Source organism: Anguilla rostrata, chromosome 11, assembly GCF_018555375.3.
Source record: "Anguilla rostrata isolate EN2019 chromosome 11, ASM1855537v3, whole genome shotgun sequence".
Classification (NCBI taxonomy): Eukaryota; Metazoa; Chordata; class Actinopteri; order Anguilliformes; family Anguillidae; genus Anguilla; species Anguilla rostrata.
Window position 1 is genome coordinate 31,794,016 of NC_057943.1, and position 22,693 is coordinate 31,816,708.

Consider the following 22,693-nt stretch of genomic DNA (forward strand, 5'->3'; position numbering starts at 1 on the left):
TCGGGGGGTATGAAAGATGCTATTTTATCCCCAAAGCGCACCCCCCTATGTACGTACGGTACACAGAGCAAGCGCGCGGCCTCGAGGTCTGAAATGCTGAACGTAATTCATTTTCGTTGGTGGGGAAGTGACACGCGTGGCGGCACGCCCCGCTGTAATCACCGCGGTTACCGCGCGAGCAGCACGGCGGGGGGTCATTTCGCCTCGCCGGCCGCTTACTGCAGGCAGCCCGTCACCCCGCCGCGGCCGTTCCGTTCGTTCGCCCCGGAGGTTTAGCGGGAATCCCGCGATGCCTCGGACAGGAACGACTCGCGTCCCGCTGTGTCCGAGAGGCCGCTCTCTCGAAGGAAAGGTTCGCGGAAACGCCGTGAGAAACGTTTCCGTAGGGAAGCTACGGAAGCTGCGGAAGACACAAAGCGCGGTGCCGAGTAGCCTGGCGGCGGAACCTTTCGCTCCCACCGGGACCTCAGCCGTGACAGGCCGCGGCCGCCTCGGGCGTGTCATTACAAGGGAGTCGCTCGGAAACGTCTGGAGGCGCGTCTGAAGTGCGGCGCAGGGCTCCTTGCAGACGGCTCATAGAGGTCAAGGTAATTACCGAGCGCGCGGGTTAGGAAGTTAAAAGGTCCCGGCTATTCTCGGAGCACTGGAGCAGGTACCGCCAGTGCGAACGTGGAGCTCGCCGAAGACCTAGCAAATGATCCGGACCCGAGGACTTGGAGCGCTGCTTATTCCAGCGCCTGTCTGCATTCCTGGAAAAACCCGAACGCGGAATCATCCCCAGACAAACAAACCCGACCTGGACGAGCTTCGGAATTACCGCTAAGCTGACTGTCGATCGCGTCGCCGCTCTGCCCCATTAGTGCTCCAGACCGCCTCTCTGAGAAGCTGCTGTCCAACTTCAGTTTATTAGAGTACTCAGAACTGTGCGAATGGTACAAAAAGTACCCGCTGCATAACAATGATGCTGTATTTTTGCTGAGAGGCAGGCTGCTGTTTGAAGATTGAGATCATGTGTGAGGACGCACGTCTGACTTGCTCTGCTCCGCTGAGAAAAACAGCTGGAACGGTCACTGAAGGCTCCTCTTTCCCTTCCTAATATGAAGGATGTTTTCTCCCCGCCTCAGACATTGGCTGGAGGAGACTGTCTGGTTTTCGTGCACTGCTTGTTCGTGGCAGATGTTTTTAATGACTGATCGGTATTAAATACGCATGTGACTGCAAATAAGGACACTGGAGTGAGTGTGTGACTGCAAATAACTAGACTACACTGAGTGTGTGACTGTGTGTATGAACAATAGTGTGTGTGAGACTGTGTGTATGAACACTAGTGTGAGTGTGTGACTGTGTGTATGAACACTAGTGTGAGTGTGTGAGACTGTGTGTATGAACACTAGTGTGAGTGTGTGACTGTGTGTATGAACACTAGTGTGAGTGTGTGACTGTAAATAAGGAGACTAGAGTGAGTGTGTGACTGTGTGTATGAACACTAGGTGTGAGTGTGTGACTGTGTGTATGAACACTAGTGTGAGTGTGTGACTGTGTGTATGAACACTAGTGTGAGTGTGTGACTGTGTGTAAGGACACTAGTGTGAGTGTGACTATTATTTTAATTATCCACTTGAATTGCTGTGTGCTTCACGTACACATACAGTACATCACATATAATCTCTTGTCCTGCTCCCTGCTCCTAGTGCCAGTGTTAAAGCTGACGCACACAGAAGCAGCGGTTTCACCCAAAAGGACATTTGTGATGCTGCATCATCGGAAAGCCATGTATAAATACTGCAAAACAGGAATGCGAGTTCAGCATCTGATCGGGGCCAGCTGGTCAGCTGTAATGGTTTCCGACTCGAGAGATGGACAGAAGTGGCCATTTTGGCTCCGTGGGAGGCACACAGCATAACCTCAGGTTTGAGTACGAGCCTTGCAATTAAGATGAACACGCATGCGCGTCTTCTGCATTGCTGCATCCGGCCAAACCCGACTGGCGCGGCGCTCATGTTGAGAGTGTATTTTTCGTGCTAATTTATGGTTTTAGCATCGCTGTATATTTGTGTGTGTGTTTACGTACGTATTTATGAATGTGTGTGGAGTTTCATAGTTTCATGCCCTGGGCTGGGCGTCCCATTACAGTACACCACCTCCTTACCCACCCGTCCCAGAACAGAATGCCATGCTCCCGTTAACAGTCAGGAGGGTAACGTGAGGATTGTACAGGACATAGTGTCCTATTAAATACAGGGCGGTATGCTTTCAGGTACAGAAGGACGGAAAACCCTGCACACATTGTGTATGTAGTTTTTTAAGCACAGTGTGGGGTTTCTCTTTGTTTCACATTAGAATTCCCCTATAACTGCAGTACCTACGAAAAGACTGTGATGTGCGTTTGCTTTTCTACCTCGGTGTCCATTCAGGACCACCAAAAATCGTGAAAAACAGCCAGTCACTTCCAAAAAGTAACAAACAGAAAAAGACAGCAATTAAAATGGGATAAAATAGAACTTGTGGTTTTCCACCTTCCTCTAAATAACCTTTTAAGTCAAGGAAGACATGGAAGGGGAAGAGCAGAAAAACAACTTCATTATGGGGGATGTAACAAATTAGACATACAACACTGCACCTAGGGGCCGGCTAAAATAAGGACATCTATCCCAGAATGGACCCTGAAATAGCCACAGTGAAGAGTGTGTGTGTGTGTGTGTGTGTGTGTGTGCGTGTGTGTGCTTGTGAGTGTGTGTGTGTGAGTGCGTGTGCGTATTTTTATGCACGCATGTCTCTGTGATTATGAAAAGAGTGTGTGTGTGTGTGTGTGTGTGCCTGTGTGTGCCTGTTTATGCGTGTGTGTGTGTGCGTGTGTGTGCTTGCGTGTGCTTGTGAGTGTGTGTGTGTGAGTGCGTGTGCGTATTTTCATGTGCGGATGTCTCTGTGATTATGAAAAGAGTGTGTGTGTGTGTGTGTGTGTGTGCCTGTGTATGCGTGTGTGTGTGTCTCGATCATTATGTCTGTGGTGTATCTGGCCTTTACCAGCAGGGACTTGGCCACGATGTTCTCGATGAGCTTGAAGTCGTTCCGCAGCTGCTTGTTCTTCGAGCCGGTGCCCTCCGTCTCCTCGTCCGCGTAGAAGCGGAAGAACTGCGACTCGTCTCGGAATTCACTCTTCTCCAGCACTGGAGAGAGAGACAGAACGAGGAAAGTGAGCACCCAGGGAGAGAGTTCAGCCCGCAACTTCCAAGAAACAAATCGCAGCCTGGCCTAGATTCAAACAAACGATGTTCCAAAATCTGACTCAAGTAAACACAAGTGTCACTTTTTTCTTGACAAAGTCGATAGGAGTGCTCAGAAACAGATTTATCCAGTTCTGTCAGTGGGCCAAGAGGGAATAGATGGAAATGAGCGAAAGGTAAATTCCACCCATATCTACAAGCTTTTCTTTACACAGAGTTTGTCAAAGCATAGAACAGTCATGTGGTACAGCCAGAGACCAATGAGGTGCTCAAGTGCAGGCCTGACACTGTGCTGGATAAGCTCGTTTTTAGGGAAAGGGTGAGTTAAGATGGGCTGAATGGCCTGTTCTCCTCATTATTTATTCTTATGCTCTTACATTCTAGCTGGGCTGAATGACCTGTCCTCATTATGCATTTGTAAATTACGGTGAATATATTTGTGTTGTCACTCAAACCACCAAACTGTGAGGAACTCGCATTTAAATCAGAGTCAGAGTTAAGGCTAAATGCCAACAATGTCCTTCTTTTCACTTTCGTGTACTCCAGGAAAATGTCCCTGCGGGTATGAACGACTGTCCGCGTTCCTCAAGAGAGCAATTAGCAGAAACTACCCGCATGTAAAATGCGAAAATAAAGCGGCACCAGATGCAGAGCACGTTGACAGCTTCCCCGCACGCGTGTGGCGTGTTAAACAGCGGTGGGCACGTTATCGTAAACACGGCACAGCGTAAACTCCGCCTTTAATAACGCCGGGGGAAGAAACAGCCGGAGCAACGCAATCCCGTTTCCCTCCGAGGGGTGGGAAACCGCGCTGTGCCCTATTCCCGCGCGCTGTGCCCTATTCCCGCGCGCTGTGCCCTATCCCGGCGCTGGCGCCTGGAAACGCGCTGCTGGCCCTATTCCGCCGGCGTGCAGTGCCTATCCGCGCTGTGCCCTATCCCCGCGCGCTGTTCGCAGGCGCTCTGAAAGAACGGGCCGTTCTTTCTCTCTCGGCCCCCCTCCAAAAACCCCGCTCCGGCGAGAAGCAGGCCCCGGGGGCCCTGGCGAGCGGAAACGCGGCGGTGGGCGGGCGTGGCTCCCGACCAGCCCAAGAGAGCGCGGCTACGCTCCTAAATCCCGCGTCTGACGGGGGGAGGGCGGCTGGGTGGCACGGTCACGTGACCTGCCGGGGCTGGTGGGCTCGAGGGCGGCCAATGAGAGCGCAGCGTCCAGCTGGTTCACGTCGGCAGTCTTGGCGCCGCGCCCCGGCAGCCGAGCCTCCCCGTAAGAGGCTCCTGACTGGCGGAAAGATCCGGAGCTAAGGGCACCGGCTGCCAATGCCATATCAGATATGTCCCCGGGAACGTCTGTGCTGCTTTAACTGGCACAGGGAAGCCAAACAATTCTATTGCATCATACGAGACTAGAACTGACTGCAACACAGATGCAATCAAACTGCAAGGCATTTTCTCCTTGAACTTTGAATTAACACAACCGCCCCCCCACCCCTCCATCCCCAAAAAAAAAAGACCCTTTAATAACCAAACTGAATCACGGGAGCTGTACAACCGAATGCAAAATATTACAGAGAGTCAGTCAGAAGGAAGGTTGATCCACGATGTAGTTAGATTGACACTGGGCCTCGAGCGATGCATAAAACTAAATGATTCATGAGCGCGGGCAGACCACGATAAGCTCTACAGCGCAGCGTACACTGTGGATTTGTGTCGAGCGAGCGCCCACATGCTGGGTTAAGCACGTCGGCGACTGCTGCTTGCAGCTGTTAGGCAAAAGGACGGGCGGCGAGAAACATGTACGAAAGGCAGTTAAAACTGTTGTTCTGTGATAAAGTTCACCCCCGGGAAACGGTCTTAAAATAAATCTCTCCCCTTAAATCCCCCCAGCAGAAAGCTAGAGAGAGAGAGACATAGGGTGACAGAAAGAAAGAGAGAGTGAGTGAGTGAGTGTGTGAGTGTGTGTGTGTGTGTTTGAGAGTATGTGTGTGTGTGTGTGTGTGAGAGTGTGTGTGTGTGTGTGTGTGAGTGTGTGAGTGTGTGTGTGTGTCTGGCATTGGCAAATAAACTGTTTCCTCAGGGTTCATTTTCAAATACATATGTATAATTTCAAGCAGCAATTATATGTGCATAGTTTAAAAGTTTACTTTAAGGCAAATTGCCTCTGAGTTTCAGAGAACAACACCAGTGAGGGGTGGGTGAGAACTACTGCTTGGAGGTTGAGGAGCGGCTGGCAAGCAATGGCTTTAATGCTCAAAATTATTACAACCTGAGTTTTATGGGGATTTCACAGATAGATTTAAATTCCCTTTGGCAAGTGAGACAGAGTCACGACAGGACAAGTAGAGTAGCATACGACAGACTAGAAAAATATCAGGACCAAACCAGAAATTCACATAATGTGCTTACAGGTGCCACAATTTCATTCCATAAAAGTGTACTCATGAAGGGAGTGACAAATGATTCTCACTCAAAAAGCAAAGGGGACTGCCTGTTTCATGATCGCCCAAGGCCCAAGAGCCCCTTAAAAGGATGCTTTGGGTTCACTTCAGACAACCATGTTGAATCACAGGTAGGACAGGGAACACTACTAATGGTGATTATGTTGAAAAACGAAGTCGGCTGATATTGTATATCCAGACTGGAATCATCCAGACACATGGACGGACGGGCAGACAGACAGAAAGACAGACAGATGCACGGACGGACGGACAGACAGACAAACAAACAGACAGACAGACAGACAGACAGACAGACGTTTAACGGCTCGCTGACCGTGGTGCATGAAGCCGCTGTTGCACAGTTCCACGCCCAGCGTCACAGCGTCCTCACGGGTGGAACAGTCGCCCTGCGGTTCGGGAAACGGCACAGAGCACATGGTCAAACGGTCACACACATGATCACATGGCCACTCGCATGATTACATGGTCACGTGGTCACAATTTCACATGGTCACATGATTAAAAAATCACATGCTCACAATATGGTTTTCTGAGAGGTGTTTCGGTTTTTAGAACAATCAGATTCCATAGGTGGATTACCCATGAGCTTGGGTGTGTGGATAAACCATGAGCTTGGGTGTGTGGATAAACCAAGAGTTTGGTTGTGTGGATTAACCACGAGGTTTGGGTGTGTGGATTAACCATGAGTTTGGTTGTGTGGATTACCCATGAGTTTGGTTGTGTGGATTAACCATGAGTTTGGTTGTGTGGATTACCCATGAGTTTGGTTGTGTGGATGAACCATGAGTTTGGTTGTGTGGATGACCCATGAGTTTGGTTGTGTGGATTACCCATGAGTTTGGTTGTGTGGATTAACCACGAGGTTTGGGTGTGTGGATTAACCATGAGTTTGGTTGTGTGGATTAACCATGAGGTTTGGGTGTGTGGATTAACCATGAGCTGTTACCTGCTGGTGTTTACCTTTGGAGACTATAAACATAATGTCTTAGCAATGGTGTGAATGACAGATAGATTACCATATACCAGCACAACAGTTAATATTGTATGCTCATAGAGTGTGGGGGGGGGGGGGATTTCATAACAAAAAGAGTGATTTTAAGTTTATTTTGATCATAATTTTCCACTCAGTTGCAGGGTCAAGATTCAGAACACTTACCTGAGAAATTAACCAGTCCACCAGTTTGCTGGCTGGAAACACGGACTTGAACGTTTTCAGATGGTAGTCTCTGTCTCTGCATTCCAGAAAAAAAAAATGCAAATAATGAATGATGTCAAAGACGCGCATCTATAACCCAGGGGTGTTTATTTTAAGGCGTACGCGTGAGGCCTCTAACCCAGCAGAGGGTAAAGCGTGTTAAAACATGCATAGTAAGTCAATGAGATTTTTCGGAAAAACTCCTTCGGGAAGTCTGCTCTCTGGTGCAACGTCATTTCGGCTGATGATTTTCCATCTTATCATCGACCGCCAGGGACAGTCGTGTTTTTACACTACAGATGCTACGCGTTCGTCTCATTTCTTTCCAGCCGGGATCTGAGATTAAGCGTCTGTTATTCATCAGTCTATTTGCCGGGAACAAGCGGAACGAAACTCTGAAATGGTGTTGAAGTGGCACCGTACGCGCTCTACGCGCTTATGGCCGAAGACCAAATCCAACCCCAGTCCTTTAGCTACTGATAGCTTCCCTTAAAAACGGTGAAGGTAAGCATATTTACAAACTGCCCAATCGAATGTATGATTAAAGAAGAGCCGAGCGACGGAGCAGCACTATTACACCGCATCTGGAAAAGTCGGCCATTTTAACTCATGGTGACCACAGGGTGTGCAGACATAAGTAAGCAGGCCTTTGGGAGGGTTCATGCTCCAATACTGGGAAGAATCACGTCTTTACGGTACATGTGTGTTTATCTTCCCAATTCATTCCTGTCCAGGGGGAACACAAGCTGTAAATTTTGGCCATTTAACACACAGCGACACGGCCACGCCCTTCTGTGCTCTGTCTGTCTCGAAGGCCGGGGACAATCGCGTCTTTACGCCGCGCAGACGACGAACTGCCGAGTTCGCTTTCGGACGAGAAGGAACCCGGGCTGCGAAGCTCTGCCATTTTAACGCGGCGCGAACAGGAGACCGGGGGGTCCCGCCTCAAAATGAACACTTCTGGGGGAAGCGGAACGGAAAAAGCGAAACAGGAAGAGCTGGGGAGGACGCGCGGTCGACGAACGCGATCGAACGGAAGGCGGGTTTCTTTTCTCGGTTCTCCTGGCCGCTGCCGCAGAAAGCGCCCCGTCGCTCGGGCGCGTATTGGGGAATTCGGACCGGGCCCTAATTAACACGCGGGCTTTAAAAAAGCATCGCACGTCCTCGCCCCGTCTCTCAGTCAGCAGACCCAGAGAGCTGAGCAGAATTAATAACGCTTCCAAACATAACCGTGATGCATCAGAGATCATCTCACCCCTCCGCCCCCACACACACACAATACTGTATACATAATATACTCTAATTAATTCCCATTGCGGCCGACTTTAATTATGACCCGTTGTTTTATTGTTCACGTTACTGTAATTATCTCACTGAAATCCTTCTTAGATGAGGTCCACGATAATTGCCTTGGCAATAATGGTCTGCTGTTTACACCAAAACCGAAACCCTTCAGAATCTGAACTGGAATTTGGCACGAGTTCCAGCACATCTTTAATGATACACGCATTCATTTACGTCTTTATGTGAACACCATGAGCGAGACAGAGAGAGAGTGAGAGAGAGACAATGAGGCCATGCTGTACTCTTTATGGTTATTGCTTTTTATCACTGCCGTTTAATTTGTCAACATGGCCCCCACCCACTTCACTCTGAAATGTCCAAACACATCAATTTTCACATTATTGTTCATACAGTTGCTACAGCTGCCACTGTTTTACAGTCTGCGTGAACTATTGCTTTGCCAATACTATGCTGATGTGTGGTCATGCCAATAAAGCCTATTTGAAATGAGCTGAAACTTACTTGATAACGGGAGTGAAGAGGCTGTGGAGGCGACAGTACAGCCTGACACCCTGGAAGGAGAAAGAGTCACAGTGCGTTACACAAGCCTTACGTAACGCCTCAGCCCTCTATAGCTGCTAAACGCTAACCAGCGCGGCTCCTACCACCCGGGGTCACATACGCACATCTGACTCCAATAGGGCAAGTGGTTAGATGATGTGGCCTAACACACAGGTGGGATTCTATTGAAAAGTTTCACTAAGCTCAGATTAGTCAGACCGCTCTCGCTATTTAATTCATCCCAGCCTGATTATCAGTGCCCTCCAATCAAGCTATTAACCTCTAGGCGAACCCGTCTTTGTCTTTATTGTGATATTTCTTGAGGAGAACTGAATTTAACTTCACTAAAACTTAAAAGGGCTAATTTCCAATCCCAGTTAGGATTTTGTGATAAAATGAAATGGTACCAATTATTTTAAAAAACGAGTGAAGCAAGAGAGAAAGCTGATTGGGCAAGCTACGTTTCACGCTGGACCAATAGGCAGTCATTTCCGGTACTTCTGGTGGGAACAGTACTGTCATACTGCTGTATGTTAACACATTTACTGAGGATCACTACGGCAAGATTATACAGCTATAGTGTGCTTATGAAGGGTTCATGGGTTAGTGAGGGGTTTGGGAGTGAGGGCGGGGGGGTGACCTGGTACCTTAGACATGATGTCCTCCATCTCGCTACGCGCCTTGTAAGTTCCGTCGTCGTACCTGAACCGGTACAGCACCTGCTCGTTCTTGAACTGGTGCTTGTCGGACACTGTCGCGGAGACGGGTTGAGAGAAAGAGGGAGAGATGGGGAGAGAGAGGGAGAGGTGGGGAGAGAGAGGGAGAGATGGGTAATTAGAGACAGCAGGTTAGCGGTGAGGAAACGCGGATCCGCCACCGAAACCAACAAAATGGATCAGAAAGACCGGAAGATCAGAAATTAATACAGCTTATTCCCAGCTCAATATATATATTTCAGTCCTCAACAACATTCTTTATTAAGGAACTTCAATTTTGCTTTTCTCGACGTGGGAGAAAGCACAAACAGCATGATTCCTGATCTAGCAATTGGCACAGTCACACTAAAACAATACTACATTATTTATACTCTGGAAAAGCAGCAAATTAAAAAGAAATGACAGTTATGTCCTAGCTTATTGACAAAAAATAATTTGCACTCAACAACCATTTAATATAAAAACCAGAAACCTGATTCAAACTCAAGTTAATTAATGACTGACATCTTCCTCTCCTCGCTATGTATTGTTATTTGCTATTTAATGAGTGCATGCTTATGATTTATGTCACCACATATTCCTTAAGGGGGAAAAAACACCAGTCTGCAAGTACACCACAAAACAACACTGGTTCTGAACAGAGGCTAAAGCAACCAACGAAGATTCCATCCCTTCCGCGGCTTTATCCTTCAACTGCCCTGTGGTGTCTTCCCAGGGCACGAAAATCCTCCAAAACATTCCTAAACCACCCATGCCCCCCACCCCATACCACCCACCCCACCCAAAACCACGCGTCCCACATCCCCCGAGCTCTGCGATAATGAACCGTGAAGCGTGACCTGGTCGCATGTGGTCACGGCCGACCGGAAAGCGAGAAACCCGCTTATTTTTTCATCCCGCAGATGTGACCCGGGAGACGTCCTCGCGAGCGGGGGAAACGGCGGGCAGGGGCGGGGCTCCCCTCGATCAGCGTGCGAAACGCTGAGGGGTCGGCGCTCACTGCGGCATAATGAGCAGTGACACGTTCATTTTATGTTCCCCCCCCCCCACGTGCCTCTCTGGTCTCGTCGTGACTTCCTCTCTCACGCATCGTCGTGACGACTCCGGTCCACCTGTGGCCCGTTCTACGCGCAGGTCAGCGAAAAATCTGACTGTCTGTCTGAGAGAGATACCGGAACATTCTGAGCTGCTGTCCAAGCGGTCGTTTTGGGGGGAAACCAGTCTCGTTATGCGTATCAGCTGACGCGTGTAGCCCCACTGAGCTGTCTGTCGCACGTTCAGGAGAGCTCCACGTCCGACAGAAGCCTCTTCCCTTCACGGCTCGGGTATTTTAATTTGGAGTCTTCTTCGTCGTTCATCGTCTTGTGCAAACAAAAAAATCTCAAATAAGTTCATGAAAACTGCGGAGGTGTGCGGTTTGTGGGCATAAATAATTTAGAGGATGCGGCGAGTGCATTTTTTTTCCTTCTCAGCTTATAATACGCTGCTGGCGACATGAAAGAAACATCGCCCCGGAGATGTCAAATAAACACAGGCTGAAAACAGGTTGCAGACGTTTCAAAAATAATTATTCCCAAAATATTTGCCGAACTTTTTTGGTCATTTACAGCGCTTGAAGCGAGAGCGAGCTGGAATCATCGGTAGCCAAAGGATGAAAGATTGAGGGGACGCTGCCGGAATGTTCCTCTCATAAACGTGATGGTTTTCTCTGAAGGCAACAGAAGCGCTTTCCTTTCAGACTATAAACGGCTCATATTTGGTTAAGAAAATAAGCTGTGGGCATTTTCGGGGACCGAAAGCAAGAGAAAGAGAGCCAAAGAGTAAAAAGGAGGGATGAGAGGAGAGAAGGGAGGGGGAAAAAAAGTGTGTGTGACCATAAGTGTCTCTCAAACAAAAGAGCAGATAGATGACGTGGCACAGAGTAAAGGCTATAGCCAGAATACTCAAATTTTGCCCTCAAAGCCAGTAGTACTGCTGGTGCCCCTTCTAATCCGGGACAGACCTGGGATGAGAAGGGGGAATATACAGGTGCCAGGACCAGATCCAAAGGGGAGTGGCCTAGCTCCAAATGGGCGGAGCTTTGTGTAACCCTCCTAAAATTTGGAGCTAGGCCATGCCTCTTTGTAGCCAGGCCCCTCCTATTTGGAGAAGCTCCAGGCGCAAGAAATACATATCCAGTCTCTACTATGATGTCACAATGAGAAGGTTTTGTGACCTTTGACCTTTCTGATCAGGGAGAGTGAGTGGAAAGAGTGAGGAGGGGGCGGAGTCTCACCATGATGGATGATGCCGTTTTCCAGCAGGGCCTGGCCCAGGTTCACTCCCTCGTCTGGCTTACTGATCTCACCACTCTCAATCAACCAGGACACAAACTCACTGGGGGGAGAGAGAGAGAGAGAGAGAGAGAGAGAGAGAGAGAGAGAGAGAGAGAGAGAGAGAGGGAGGGAAAGGGGTGATGAGGGAGAGAAGCAGGGAGGGAGGGAAAGATAGGGAGATAGGCAGTGATGAGCAGGACTATCCATCCAATCACGGAGTACATGGAAGCACATATGGACTGCATTTTGGACATACCATAATTATATCACAGATGTATAAAAGACATACATATACAGAGTACAATATCAGTATTTAACCATCATTATGATACTACTAAGGTGTAAACTATTATACCCAAAAGTATAAACGGCACAAATAACAAACAATTAATAAAATTAAATAAACAACATGTATATAAGGAGGTAATTTTTAAAAACGTTCCTTGAGGACTCCTGGGGGACCCCGCTTTGTGAATCCCAGTGCGGGGATGCAGTCGTTAAATGCACTGAGCCGAATGGAACCGGAGGGAAGGGGGCGTCTGTCAATGTGAAGGTGAGAGAGGGCAAGCTCACGGCCAGTCATAAAAGAGAACTACATGAACGTGAAACCCTTTCTGAAACCGCTCGTGCCTCGAAGCACAAATCATGTCTTAATTAGCATGACCCAGACGGCACGCTACGACACCATTTCCCCGCAGAGCCGTTGCGTACGCTTGCCACCCACAGCGTGCACGTTGTGAGTCGCATGTTTTCTATTTATTTTTGTTGGTACGTGCGACAGTTTAATGGCCACAAGAGCATAACAACCATTTTGTAGGCTAACAAAATGATTTATAAAAGGTGTTCCGCAAGGAGAGCCAGGTTTTTTAAACCGGATTATAATCATATAAATAATATCTGCGATAATGTAAATACTGCTAAATATTATTTCTGTGATATTTACATAAAAGATGATTATAGAGTTATCTACACTAGTACCCCACACACTGAAAAATCTACAATTGGCTTTCAGTGAAATTCAGAGAGATTTACACTCCCTTTAACAAAGGTAAAATCCAAGGAAAAACAATGTTTTATTTTTCCAGTCTCAAAAAAGAAACGTGGGAACATTTGGAAATGAAAACCACCGAAGGCAGAATCAGTGAAGAGCTTCCAAATAATTAACGAGCGAGATGCTGCTGCCAGAATCTTCTTTTCCACCAGATTTCTGAAAAGATTTTGGGACGCAAAGCTAGCAAGCTCCAATGTCACTGATCTGGACTCAGTGAATATAGCCGATGCCTCAACTTAGCCAGCTGCTAACAAGGCAGATGGAAATAGTGACGCATTTCGTGTTTAATATGAAGTCTTTTATTTTTAGCCCTTTGACAGTGGTGTGCCAGGTGAACAATCCTATTGGTGAAGAGGATGATTCTGGCACCAGCTTCATGCAGATAAGAGTGAATAACATCAAAAGGTGTTATTAATAACGAACCGTGGCCGTAATGCACTCAAAAAGTAGTAAACAACCTGCTTTTTAAGCTTCACAATATTACACTGAATATTTGCTGTGTTAAGCCCTATGGTTTCCAACAGAAAGCTGCTCGTGGAGGCAAAAGCAGGACAGCCGTAGTCACAGTATCTAATGAAGACAGGACTTCTGGTAGAGTTTGACACTGGGCACTGGGATTTTAGCAGCCCCGTACAAGACTGAACCGGGGGAAACTGATCGCAGACCAGGGAGGGAAGGGAGGGGTGGCAGACGCAATCTCTGTTTGGGGAGGGGGGGGATGCCAAGCGAGCAGGAGATGACCTGAGCACAGAACCCCCAGGAATCCAAAGCTGTTGAGCTGAGCTGTTAGCCCAGGATTTAGAAATACAGGGAGCCCCTGCCCTCACACCAGGATTAACTGCAGCCCAAGAAACAAACGCCATTTTGGAGTAGGAGCTGTGTAACTCGGTTCATCCAGAAATAGGACAAACCGTTTTCCCACTCTGTCGCTATGTCTCTTTCCCGGTGGAGATTGGACACTGGCCTAATGTTGGGATTATAGACTACCCGTCGCGATCCTGAAAGGAAGGCTGAAAATCTTTACACTGCTGTTTCTATGCTCAACCAATCACAGTCCAGGGAGCGAGTATGCTATCTGCGCACGTGTGCGTGCATGTGTGTCCATGTGTACATTGCTATGCGTGCGTGTGCATGTGTCTATGTGTGTGTGTCTTTGCATGCATGTGTGTGTGTGTGTGTGTGTGCGTGTGTGTGCTTGCGTGTGTGCGCTTATGTGTGCCTTTCCATGACATCCAGCCACCTTCAGCCATCTGCTGCCACCTGGACTGTTTTTTGTCAGAAGGGGAATATTTTACCATATTTTAGAGGCAGCTAACGTCAGCTAACGACCACTTGCTACCTGCGCCTCAGATGAGCACGGCTCACCGTGACCTCCTCTCGCTTTTCACTTTCACCAAGGGCAATAAAAACAGAGGACTCAAAGGCGGAGTTGTCTGTGCACAGCCAACCCCGAGCGACGGACAGAGCCTGGTTAATTTCCACAAAGACCTCTCAGGGTCCGGCCAATCAAGGAAAGATAATTAATTCCCCTCGTGCGGCTCATAGACATTCAGCGCGCGATAACCACACAGCGCAACGAGGCGTCGAAAAAGCCAACTGGGAATGGACGCGGGGAGAGGCGAGGAGGTGAGAGGACAGAAGGGTACATATTTGATCAGTTTCTGGCCCCGCGTATCTCCTTCCACCAAAACTCCCACCTTTCGGTCAAAATACGCCTCAGTGTATTTCTGGCACGACCTTCAGCGGCGTCCTAAATTTTAAGTTGCGGCTTAAGTTGTCTGGCTTCGGGGAAAGAGAAAAAAATCCATCATTTGACTGACGCACTCAAAATCAATTCTCCCAAAGCTTAAGAAACTTGGATTGCCCTTTGTTATTTATTTTTGACACAGGTTAAAAAACGTCCCGAGCTGTTGGAGACATCAGGAGCAGGCATCGAGGGAAAGCACGCACAGTGCCTTCCAGAGGTACGACGCAGCCACGGAAAAAATGCTTCCCCGGAGATGAATATCACGGAGACGCTCCGGAAAATGAACCTCCGGCTAGGCCCGGCCCGCGGCCTACAACGCTGAACCAGAGACTGCCCCTGACACGACGTTCATTTCGACCGCACCTGACTCTCGACCGCACCTGACCCCTCTCCATTGCTTGGGCGGGGTATCTGTGAGTAAAAATTCCTGCGGGCTGAATTAGGGAGCCAACACAGGGTTGGGTTGATTTTAAATACCCTTGCTTTTAAGTTGAAGATAATACAAAAGGCAACGCAGGACACTTCAGCTCATGACGTCAGCATTAGGAGGCCTCTCATTCAATCAAGGTGGAGTCTGAACGGAGGAGAGCCGAAGAAACGTCTATGGTTTCAACATCGGCCTTGAGAGAGCAGTTCCTGGAAGCGCTGAGGATGTGCTCTAGGACAAGAGGAGAGGAAAAACAACCGCAGGCACGTGTGCGCGAGGCCCCAAACAGATGGAAGCATTACGGGCTCGCGACACAGACGAGAGGGTCTGTCTCAGGTATGCGAGACCAATAAAACTCATACCAGCATACTGACTCAGCTCTGGAAGATTAATCGCTTCACTTAATCCTTCGTCAGACGTGAAAACCACCGCTGACACTGGGCACTTTTGTATTTTATAAGGGCATAATATGTTTTCTTTTTAAAGAGTAATTACTCTCACATTTTTTAAAGCTGTAAACATGTTTGTTTGCCTATTTTACAATGAAACCTTTTGCCAGCATGTAAAAGGTAACACACTTCCAGTTTGTGATCAAATTCATTTTGAATCACCAAGCTTGACGTTCTCATTTAATGTCAAGCTTTATGTTCCCATTTAATTTCAAAACACTGATATTAAAAGTTTACATAACAAACATTATAGCAAATGAAACAAAAAAGTGTTCCTTGGGATTGAGAGAAAAGCCAAGTGTTTACTCCTCTTCATTGGCCGCATGAATGACAGAATGTTCTGGAAATGGCACTGGTCCGTTACATGTGGCCTGACAGGTAGAGACAGCGACTGGTACAATTACCCCCAGTCCAAGAGTGCTTCATTGCTTTTAGACAGCGTGAAATCAGACACTGTATTAATGAAGTTATCTTTCAGATCTGTCAGTGTGGGATAGACAATATTTCACAAAACTCATTAGACCAATCGATGAGAAGGGTTTTGTGTGGTCAGAAGATTGATGGTCACGTTATCGCGTGGGTTGAGTTAAACATTACGATCGCCCTCAGGCTCCTCTTTAAAATGAGTACGCTTAGGAGGCGGAGCTGGCAGAAGAGGCCGATTTTAACCGCGGTTGACTTCGGAACATGTGACGCGGCACACACTGGAAAATTCTGTTCCGACCGCGCAGTCTGCCCACTGGACAGACAGACAGAACCCTCAGGGACAATCTGTCAGGCCAATCAGACGACTTCCGGAAACTGGGGATGTGAGAACATTAAAAAAAAACTAGAACCGCGGTAAGAAAACAAACAGCTTCACCATCTTCATAGTCTCGGCATTGGCTTCATGACTAATTGAGTTATATGATTCATGGCCAATCAAAGCCCCATAAACAAACAGGAAAAAAAACAAAAACTTCATGCCTTGACTGAAATAAATTGCCCTGGATCGTCTGCTCAGCCAACAAAAAACAATAATGTCCAGGGGGTACTACAATTGATTTCACTCCAGGGCAATGTTAACACATTCCCAGTTAAACAACTGCTCCAAGTAAAAACCGTCAAATTGTAAAAAAAAAAATGGGGCAAATTACAGAAAATGTCTGCATTTTCTGTCAGAGCTTGGAATTAAAGACTTTCTGAGAAATTGTGGCATAGCATTTGCATACTTGCACTGTCACAAAGCGCTGGACTGGTAAGCTTCAGAGGGGAAATAAAAAATGTCATTATTAAAATTATTCCTTGTGGAAAATGAAAGTCACATGAAAAAAACAGCGACACAGAACACAAACAGCATAACAGAATCTAGAGAAATCTTGTAACAGAAAGTCTTCTCCAGTAAATTACTGATTGGTCTTGATACAATGTACATGGTAAGGGGTCATACAAAGACTTTTATTTGCTAATTCTTTTGCATATATTGTAAGTTGTCACCCAGCTCACTGATGACTTTAACTACAATAAAGCTGGCTCAAAATTTTATTTGACTAACCATAAGGATGTAATTGAAAAAATTGGTGCAACAGAAAAGCATGTTATTGATGTTTGCTCCTAAAAATGTCATTCTAAGAGGTCCCACCCTCTCCCCAGAACTGCCAAACCTGTGGCTCCGCCCCTTTCCCAAAGACACTCACTTTCCCAGGAAGCACTTGGGCACGATGCTGAGCTTCCTGCGTCGGTCCTTGATCATGTGACGGCTCTTGCTCATCATCATGTGGTAGAGCTTCTCCCCTTTCTCCGCGATCATCACGTAGGCGTCCCGCTCCATGCCCAGCTTCAGGCCTGTGCGAAACAAGGGGACCCCTCGTCAGAACAGCAAGGGGCGTGGCTCAAAGACACAGACAGGCGTGGCTTCCAATGAGACACTTCAGATTCATCCGCAAAGAACATGTTCTGTGTGAAACCAGCACTCTCTTCACTTGCTTTGTGCTTCCTTCCCCAAAACATACAGTCTGGAGTCCATGGTCCAATAAATGAGCGAAAATATTGTGTGACCCACATTAAAATCTAGCCTTAAATACTAGTACATTCAAATACAAAATTCTATTTATTTTATTTGCTCTTATTTATTTTCTAAATTTTTACATATTTCAGAATACAGAAGATCCTCAGGGTCAACATGGCTGGGTATTGACCAAGAAGTAGCATATGCAATTTTGCCTTTTCAACATCTTTATTCAAGATTGCCTCTGCTGAAACCACAGAAGGAAAAAAATGGCCACAGTTACTCTGTAATAAAGCCACACTTTACAAAAAAACACCTCCCACTCTACAACTGCATAGCAGGGTTGATCTTAAATCAGTTTTTTCCCTTTTCAAGGGAAGCAAGTTTCCAAGGCACAAACATAAATAAACAAAAAAACAGTGGTGCCTACTTTAAATGTGTTTTAATGTGCTAAAGCACTGATGTACGCATTTACTCATTAACTGTACTGGAAGCAGCGTAGGTAGAGCTAGACAGTCAGAGGCTGCTGCTCTCCTGTCAATGTCTCCTTGCTGATACAGTGTCTTTAATGACATAGAAAAAACTGTCCGTAGCTTGCTCTGAATTCACTCTTCACCCAATGTGTTCTTCATTTGCTCTTTTGGTGAAGAAATATTTGTCCTCTGTAATAAAAACACATAGACACCTGTTGTTTTAATCCGATGTGAACCTTAAGTTTGGGTATTTTTTTTCTCACAGTTGTAAACTATAAACATGTTAGCTGTGATGTGGGTACTTTCTCAAGTAACAGACTGCCAGTTTGTGGGGATATCAGGGTAATTCCATGGCATGAAGGCTGTCACACTCCTAGCTTTGAGTCTGACCAGTTAATAACAATGTTGATAATTAACTGAAAAACATGAATTCCCTTTGCTCTGGGAAAACCTGACAAAACTTCTATGAAAACAATAAAAACGTACCAAGAAAAATAACCCCTCCTCCCAAAAAGAACCTGAATTTTACCATCACATCCTCTTTTACAGCAGGTACATCTGACTCATAGTGAGCAGTCAATGCCTGTATTGTCCTGAAGATTCACTAGAATTTATCCTTTATCCTGTCCTCACACCTTTTTGCTAAAAGCTAATGGCACTTCAACCGGTCTCACTTTTACACGAGAAAAACACTCTTTGCTGCTGTAACCTCACCAGCTAGGCCCTGGTCAAAGCTTTACTGGCAACACAAAGGCGAAATGGTGACCCAAAGTTTACCCAGAGTCCAACATTCTCACAAGCGCACGTTTCTTGTAGAGCTCCTTGGCGTCTCTCCAAGTCATTTTTCATGAGACTTTTTGGAGCCCCTCAACAACATGAATTACTTTTGCCTAAATTGCACCCCAATTGTCAGGGGTGGGGGGTTAATGACCCATGGGGGTTGTTGTGGGGGGGGGAGCATAGCTGTTTGGCTCTGTTTGAAAGACTAGCACTTAAAGCAAATGCAACACTGCATGCTTGGTAATGACATTCTCCTTCACGCACACACACACATACAGTCTTGTGTGACAATAAAATACACGCCTTCCGCACCTGGTCTCGCCACTGAGGGACATTAAATCAATATTCCCCTGATCCCGCACCCCAGGACAGGAATCGAGAAGAACAAACCAGGTCGAAAGTCCCGTCCAGCTTCCTGCCAAGAAACTGTATCGATGGGCATGACTTGCCCCCAGCCGGGCATGCGGCGAAGGGAACCCTCAGCGACGCCAGTCTAAACAACGGAGACCTGAGGTCCCGGAGAAATAAACCTCATTTTTAGCACCGTGACGCGGTCTAGACTCTTTCTCCGAAAGAACACAGGCCCAGAGAAACAATCAACCCTTCCTCGAATAGACCGTTTGGGCCAGCCCGCCCGCGTCCCCGGGTCCGCAGGTCACGGCCTGACGCAGCCCCGGCAAGGCCCCGACCTGCAGCTGCCTGCCTGCTGTGGCCTTCAGTTAAGCGGGTACCTGGAGCATGCGTTTGTTTTTGTCCTGCGCGACCTCCGTAGAAGCTGATTTTTTTATTTTAAGGGTGAGAGGTGATACATGGCCACTGCTATTAAGACTCCTAATGACTTGACAATTCATTTCCTGTTTTCATGGTCTACAAATGCTTCAATGCATAAAAGCCTTTGGGAAAATATTAGCCCCAGGAAAGCCTCGACCGCGAGCCAATCTATCTGCACTCGTCAGACAAACAGGAGTCAGCTCACTGCGAGGGCCTCCAGACTCTCTGACTCCACAGGATCCCTAAATCCATTTACTTTTATGAACGCGAACACGAAAAGGCCGTTCCTCTGCACGACACTTTTTCAGAAGGAACCTGAAACCGTCCCTGAGGAAGCTGGGCAGGCCACCTCAACACAGGAAACTACGTCCCCCAGGTTTCGCATGCGTGTTTTCAAACGAATCGGAAAGCATCCGCCCTACCTTTTTTAAATAATTAAAAAACATTGCCTCAAAAATACGAAGCAGTCTGACTTTACGTAACACGGCATACTGAGCCCTTGCACCACCACTCAGATGCAGAGCGTTATCACAGCGTATAAATGCAGAAGCCAGTACAGTCCGCCATTTTCAATTCCTCTGAAACCGCTCTACGAGTGCTGACTCTTTACTTCGCTCTAGTGTGTGTTTTTCTGCACCTCTGCACTCTGAACTGATGCACTTGTTGTACATCGCTCTGGATAAGAGCGTCTGCTAAATGCCTGTAATGTAATGTAATGTAATGACTCCAGTGAGAGTTTTAGCACGTTTTTATAGAAGCAGCCAGAGCATCAGGTCTTTGCACAAACTGCGCCAAACGCGATCGGGGCGCTTTCTCGGTGAGACCCCCGGTCTAATTTCGGGACCCGGGGTGGTCAATGATCCGTTTTTGGCGCGCCGCGGTTTGTTATTTGAAAGAGCTCTCCGATAAAAACCTGCTGTCTTTTCTCCTTTCCTGCTCCCTGGAGAGGGAAGCAACCCTCCTCAAAACAGCTGGAAGCCAAGCCTGCTTCGCTTCTACCGAGGCTGTCCGTATCTTTCAGTATTTACTTCAAATAAAGCTGGTCCCAATATTCCATGACAGGTATAATCTATTCAAAACAATCATTATCTAAAATGGGCTGCGACTGCTTCGACAATCATACTTCTAATAAAACATCATAACCAAATAATCTTGCATACTTACCTATTAAAAATTTGATTACATTCACCTTAATTTAAATATATAAAATATAAATGGTATTTTACGTCCACTAGGTTCAGCTACAGGTTATCCTACCATATGTTTTGCCTGAAGCGCTGAGAAATAGCAGTCACTATATAAATATATATAAATAGCAGTTTGGCGGCTTTGGAAAGAAATTACATCAGTGTCCGCACATGGTCTGGTTAACGCAGACACCTGTTTGGATTATATTGTTACACGTAAGTGTGCTCTAGGAAAACACATTACAAATTTTTAGACACTGAGCCTGCCAAAGCTCACAAATAGACTAATTTCTGCTAAACCTGGGCTTGGATGAAGCCCTGACTGTGCTCTGTCCTTGCCTCTTTAACGGACACATTGCTTTGATTTCATTTCCAGCCCCGATTCTTTAATTTCAATAAATTATGAATTCCTTACATTATGTTCCGCCAGCCCTGTAATATAAACTCCTTCATCAGAGATAAGGACAGAGCACATCCTGTCACAAGTCCATGAGAGTAAAGCATGACGCCACACTGGTAAATTGTTCTTTCCCTTACTGACATGAGATTGGGTTTCTGCAGGACACTAAGGAATAACTGCTCTCGGCAGGGTAATCCATCAATCAAGCGTGTGTGTTGTGATCAGGGCCCCAGTTGCCATGTAAATGACAGTAAAATGTGCAGCTGAAATAAAATTTAAAAATGAATCCACATAGGAGCGTCTGAACGACATTTAAGGGCCAGTTAAACAGGAAAAAAATGAAAGAAGTGACTTACGGTGACTGACCGACTCACTGAATGACTCACTCACTCACTCACTCCGTCAGTGATATGCCCAGGTTGTGAACATGCAAAATTGTATTTTAAGAACATTTTTAAAAATAAGATAAGAAGGAGAGTCACTCACTCTCTCTCTGCTCTCTCTCCTTCAGGATGGCGTCCAGCCACTTCTGCTTGTCGTCGGCGTTCCTCGCCATGCACACGAACCACTTGTTCTTGGCCGTGTTGTGGATTTTCCAGCCGTTGGTCACCGTGTAGTTATTGCTGTGGTAATCAGCTGCGAAAGGGGGACAGGGATGGGTTGAGAACGGACATAGTGCACCCTTCTGTCAACTGCCTATATATAAAGCGCAGATCTAACATGGCACAGACATAGATGTCAAAAAATGTTCGCGGCCAGGCATCTTGGTTTGTAGCATATCTGGCAAAGGACAAGCGGTATTAGAAACATCAACACCTCTCTCACACAGTCACTCACATCAGCTCCCTCAAAAGAAATGCAGTACCTCATTTTAACACTAGATGGCAGGCAGCTAAAAAGCTAAATTAGGAAAAGCATCTGCCATTGAAGAGCTACCTAATGAGGTTTTAAGATCTCCTAAGCTGTTGAACATTCTATATCGCCTATTTAAAAAGTAGATTACCCTCCCTCTGGTATAGATCTATCATCAGCCCTAAAGCAAAATCCAACACAAGAGTATCCATAAATTAAAGAGGACTTAGTATATTGAGCACAGTATATAAGTTATTCTCTTTAATGCTCAATGAGAGACTAATGGCTTTTCTTTGAGAAAATAAATGTGTTGGCTGGAAAACAACTACAGAGGCTAGTGTTAGCCTAAATAATTTTATTACTAGCTGGTTTACAATGCCATTGGGGGTTAAGCAGGGTGAAATCCTCTCTACACCAATGATCTTGTTGAGTCTATCAAACAGCTAGAATGTGTTGTGAGGTTTGGTGAAGAGGTGAGTGCCCTCCTGTATGCGGATGACATCATTTTACTGGCAGAGACTCAGGAAAATCTACAAAAGATGCTACCAGTTGCGAGTGATTTGTGTAAAAAGAGGCAAATATCTATAAATGACAAGAAACTGCAAACAACGCATTTTAGAAATTCTATCACGGTCCATAAGTAGGTTTCAGTTTAGTTTTGGGGATAAACACTTGAATTACACAAGCTCTTATAAATATATTGGTTTCTACTTAGATGGACACATGAGCTTTTTAAAAGGCACTGTGGTGCTCACTGAATCAGCTGGTAGGGCTTTAGGGGGAGTTATAGGTAAGACAAAAGCTCTAAGAAGTATGGGT

General features: G+C 46.6%; 1 protein-coding gene across 1 annotated transcript in view; it reads right to left on the reverse strand.

Annotated features, from left to right (window-relative positions):
• The window catches only part of LOC135234615 (phosphatidylinositol 3,4,5-trisphosphate-dependent Rac exchanger 1 protein-like), a 113,630-nt gene that overhangs the window by 36,662 nt on the left and 54,275 nt on the right, over positions 1-22,693 (reverse strand). The window contains exons 9-16 of the mRNA XM_064299398.1: positions 21,509-21,658; positions 17,101-17,248; positions 11,711-11,811; positions 9,367-9,470; positions 8,681-8,730; positions 6,836-6,911; positions 5,993-6,065; positions 3,025-3,167 (exon numbers count right to left, since the gene is read on the reverse strand). Coding sequence (XP_064155468.1) covers positions 3,025-3,167; positions 5,993-6,065; positions 6,836-6,911; positions 8,681-8,730; positions 9,367-9,470; positions 11,711-11,811; positions 17,101-17,248; positions 21,509-21,658 — 845 coding nt within the window. The remainder of the gene's footprint in view (positions 1-3,024; positions 3,168-5,992; positions 6,066-6,835; positions 6,912-8,680; positions 8,731-9,366; positions 9,471-11,710; positions 11,812-17,100; positions 17,249-21,508; positions 21,659-22,693) is intronic.